At 42.7% G+C, this 5,000-nt stretch overlaps 1 protein-coding gene across 4 annotated transcripts in view; it reads left to right on the forward strand.

Annotated features, from left to right (window-relative positions):
* Positions 1 to 5,000, forward strand: part of taok3a (TAO kinase 3a) — a 56,709-nt gene that overhangs the window by 48,974 nt on the left and 2,735 nt on the right. For all 4 annotated transcript variants that reach the window (XM_060882992.1, XM_060882994.1, XM_060882990.1 and 1 more), the window contains exons 16-19: positions 1,320 to 1,448; positions 3,116 to 3,319; positions 3,588 to 3,827; positions 4,740 to 4,952. In XM_060882992.1, coding sequence (XP_060738975.1) covers positions 1,320 to 1,448; positions 3,116 to 3,319; positions 3,588 to 3,827; positions 4,740 to 4,952 — 786 coding nt within the window. The remainder of the gene's footprint in view (positions 1 to 1,319; positions 1,449 to 3,115; positions 3,320 to 3,587; positions 3,828 to 4,739; positions 4,953 to 5,000) is intronic.

A 5,000-nucleotide genomic window follows, 5' to 3' on the forward strand; every position in this document is an offset into this window, starting at 1 on the left:
CACTGTGACACCCTCTGAGCGTTTAAAGGCTTTTCTCGGTGATATCGAAGCGTATACGTTTGACGCTAGTCGCCGTTCCTGAGTCACGTTACGGTCGTAGCGGCTAGTTAACGATCCGTGAATCCACATGCTAATGGTGACGGTGCTAGTTAACCGGAACCTCTTTGGGTTGGTTGCGTTTTGGGTTAAATTTCATATTAATTAACCAAAATGATCTGTAATAAAATATTTACTCTGATGAGACACGTGTGAATTTACAGCTGTCAATCATCCCAGATTCATACGTCGATTGGCTCGTGCGAGTTTTGATTAGGAGAAAATAAGACTCTTGTTTTTATTTTTATTTTTCCGCGTTTGTACGTACTGTTAGTAAAATTCTGAGCTCAATTCAAAAACGTGTTAAAGGTGCGGTGCACGATGTTTGAAAGCCAATGTTGACATTTGAAATCACCAAAACAAACACGCCCCTAACCCAAATGGGTGTCGCCCCTGTTTTGATAGCTCCGCCCCACACATACATACGTAACCCAGGTAACTATTATGGCGGAACCTGCTGGGGCGGCTGACCGAGGGGGTATTTTTATCAGTAAATGAACACAATGAGTAATACTATGGTAATACAAATGTGTTTTTGTAGTACTGTGTGTTGTAGCGTGAAAGGTTTAGCTCCGTTTCACACGGAAGACGACGTTCGACACCTAGAACCCGAGGCAGAGGTAACGGCAGGTATCCGCCATGTCGATGTTTCAAACGCTTTCTGCTAATGTCAGACATGCGCACTGAACACTCTCTCCACCGCATATTGACAAGACACGCCCCTTTCTGCTAATTAGCTACACGTTTGTTTTGTTAGTCGGCCCGACTCAGTTTTCTGAAGCATTTCTCAAACATCGTGCACCGCACCTTTAAGGTCGAGGTGTGAAACGCGATTCGTAATTAATTAATTAATTTATTTATTTTGGTATTATTTCATCTCATCTTCTCTACAGTTTGAGAACTTCTCCTGCAAACTGAGGATTCTGGGTAATAAATAGTGGAATTGTGGTTGCTTTGTCAGATCTGGTGTGTAAATTTAATTATTTTTTTAATCCCAAATATCAGCTGCGTATTAACCGTCGGAAGCAAAGTAACTAAAGAGAGTCCCGAAGATTCAGAACACAGAGCAGGAAGCTCCACAGATTAAAACATGTATATTATTATATACGATGATATTTTCTGTCAGGAGAACTTTTTAAATCGATCATCTCCGAGGTCGCTTCGTCTCACAACATCACGAATCCGGTGTTGGTTATTTTTTTGTTTACTTTTTTCCCCCCCAGATGAAGACGACGGCAGCAGACGAGAAGAAGTTCCAGCAGCAGATTTTGGCTCAGCAGAAGAAAGAGCTCACCATCTTCCTGGACAACCAGAAGAAACAGTACAAACTGTGCAAGGAGAAAATTAAAGAGGTGCTGTTTACTTTCAGCTCCGTTCTCAATACGAACGAGTAATTACAAGGTTAATAAAGACGGACGCAAAGTGCAACGTTTCAGCGATGAAGGAAGTTTAAAGTCAGGACAACTGTTTAAACTCATGGCAAAAGCCTGCAGAGAATCTGGACAGAATTGCTTTATAGTCCATGAATTTGGGCCAATTCTGTAGCAAAGGGACAAGAGCAGGGTTTATTAGAATTATGTAAGTGATCTATGTGTTAGATCTATCTACTGTAGAAAGCTGCTGTTTGGTTGTGTTTATAGATACGGATTTGTTACCGTAACCTACGAATCGCTCGGATGTCCGAAGAAACTAAAATCTCACCAGAAAGAATTAGCAACAAAATTGTTGTGTAAGTTTTTGTTATGGAGTTATATAAAGTGCAGGATGTTGGTAACGTCGTAAACGCTGATGAAAGGTTTGGAAATCGCTGTTATGCGAAAACTGAAATATCTGATCATGCTTTAAAGATGAAAATCAGTGTGAGGGGGGGTGGGGGGACTACTGTGTTTATTTGAGATCAATCTCATTTTCAGAGCTGCAGGAAAAAAAAAGCTGTAAATGAACCTGGTTTCTTTGCTCGGGGAAAAACGACGGGATTTTATTTAGGCGGGTAAACAGAATGTTGGCCAAAATAAAACGAGACCAAAAAAAAGATCTACAGTAATATTTTTTAACTTTTTTCTAAAAGTGATTAAGAAAATCATTATCTTTATCTTCATGTTCATTCCACTGCTGGTTGCCAGGACCGAGAATAGTCTTCATGCATTATATTAGAGGTTTGAAGAGAACATACTAAGTTCCCTCAGGCTGGTGTGGATATGTTTCCGCTGGAGAGCATCTCTGTGTTATATCTGAACCAGGACGCTACAGGAAAGCAGTCAAAGATGTTGGAGAAGGTGAAGATAGAGATTTGATGAGGCAGACGTTCCAAGAGTGAGTATTGAGATGATGAGACTTGACCAAGCACCTGAGTGACATCTGTGTAAAGAAACGGATCCTGAGGGGAGAATAAGCGAGGTGATCAGATGGTGTGATCTGAGAGTTGGTCCAGAAGATGGCATGATCATGTTGTGAAAGACATACGTCAGTCTTAATTCTTGTCTACCAAAAATGGAGAGAAACACCCGGAGGGAGAAAAGGAGAGGATTTGTTGAGTGTCACAAGCGTAGGAGTTATAGAAAAGGGAAATCGAAGGGGACCCAGCACTGAGCCTTGTGGGACACCAGCTGAAAATCTGCACGGTGCAGATGTGTATTGTGTCTCTTATCTATAAAGTTATGTCCCTCCAGGTAGAAACCAATCCACGGCTTTTCTTTTCTAATTCTAAATTTCAAGAGTCTTTTGATTGATCAAAGTTTTATTATTAAGATCAGAATTGCAGCGTGAAGCTTCTCAGAAAAAAATCACCAAAACTTTCTGAGAATTGCATCAGGTTCAAAACAAGAGTCCTTAAGGTTCTTCTGAAAAAGTAGGTCAGACAGACAGACAGACAGACAGCAGATTGTTCACCACACATCCAAGAACGTTATACAGAAGGAGAGATGGCTTGATTCTGGTACGTGGTTTCTACAGTCTAAGATTTAAATATTGTGCATAACAAAACTTTTTCCTTTCTTTCTTTCTCTGTCTGTATGTTTAGGAGATGAACGAGGACCACAGCACTCCAAAGAAGGAGAAGCAGGAGCGTTTGTCCAAGCATAAAGAGAACATGCAGCATTCACAGGCGGAGGAGGAAGCGCAGCTCCTTAGCCAGCAGCGTCTCTACTACGAGCGCAACTGCAGGGCTTTCAAGCGCAAAGTCATGACCAAGAGACACGAGTTCGAGCAGGAGCAGCTACGAGAGGTAGGAGCAGGTGGAGATGTTTCGGCTGTTTGGAAGGTGGAAGGCTTAGAAGCTCAAGATCTTCTGTGATGTTTTTATGTTTTGGGAAATTCTGTGAAAAAGCACTTGTTGAATACAAAAGTGCTGATGTCTTAATACAGTAAATAAGACAAAGGAATCTAGATGTTTTGGTGTGGGAGCAGGAGATCAGATATGAAGCTTACAGAAGAAAAAAGGTCACACTGATTAACATAAGTATTGGAAATCTTCCATTTTCCGATTTCTTCAGGAGCTGAATAAGAAGAAGACGCAGAAGGAGATGGAGCACGCCATGCTAATCAGACACGACGAGTCCACTCAGGAGCTGGAGCACCGGCAGCTAAAAACCCTGCAGAAGCTGCGCATGGATCTGATCCGCCTGCAGCACCAAACCGAGCTGGAGAACCAGATCGAATACAATAACCGCAGAGAGAGAGAACTGCACCGCAAACACGTCCTCGAGCTCCGGCAGCAGCCCAAAAACCTTAAGGTAACTTCACAACCTTCACATCTTCACATTATAACCACAATTGTGTCACATTATAACAGGTCTCAGGAGCATCAGAAACTAGTACTATGGGCTGTATGTAAGAACTCGCGGTTTTACATCGGCGACTCCTTCCGTAAACGTTCAACTAAAGGCCTTCTCATAGAAAACGTCACCATAGCAACGCAATGAAACAATACGTTATGCTGACAATAAAGTAACTAAGATGAAATTGTACTGTAGTGTATTTGGGCTGAATGATGTCATCGCTTAAGCAACACATGTTGTCATGGTTACACTCGGTACAAAACGTCTGATCGGACAAAAATACACCCTCGGCCAGCCGCCCCAGCAGGTTCCGCCATAATAGTCGCCTGGGTTACGTATGTATGTGTGGGGCGGAGCTATCAAAACAGGGGCGACACCCATTTGGGTTAGGGGCGTGTTTGTTTTGGTGATTTCAAATGTTGTCAACATTGGCTTTCAAACATCGTGCACCGCACCTTTAAAATAAAAAAAGTTTAAAAAAAGTTCCTGCTACAACTGAGTATTAATTCTATTAAATCCTGGCTCAGGTGTGTGAACCACTTCAGCTGTTTTGATGTCACTTTTGTCTTTGAGAAAAACTTTTCAAAGCCTGTAGTTCCAGCACCGGGAATCATACGCTGTCGTTTATTACAACGAGTATTCAAATTCAGTAATGATTCATCAGGCGAGTGATTAGATTGGTCCCCCAGTGGGAAACTTCGGTCTGAAGTGAAGTGGGATTGTGTTTGCTGAAGGATTCGTAGGTCCCACAGTCACACTGCTCCATCTGCAGCATTATAAACACAAACGTCGTTAGGGTCTTGGATCAGGGAATCATTTTTCTCCATTGGCTCAAATATTCTCCCTTTTTTTATCTTTCTGTTTCAGGTGATGGAGCTGCAGATAAAGAAGCAGTTTCAGGACACGTGTAAAGTGCAGACGAAGCAGTACAAAGCGCTGCGGCACCACCAGCTAGAGGTGACGCCGAAAAACGAGCACAAAACTGTGCTCAAGGCCCTGAAGGACGAGCAGACGCGCAAACTCGCCATCCTGGCGGAGCAATACGAGCAGAGCATCAATGAGATGATGGCGTCACAGGCGGTGAGACCCACTGACACCGCATCGCATCTCACAACGTAGTGTAGCATC

The sequence above is a fragment of the Tachysurus vachellii genome, chromosome 12, assembly GCF_030014155.1.
Source record: "Tachysurus vachellii isolate PV-2020 chromosome 12, HZAU_Pvac_v1, whole genome shotgun sequence".
NCBI lineage: Eukaryota > Metazoa > Chordata > Actinopteri > Siluriformes > Bagridae > Tachysurus > Tachysurus vachellii.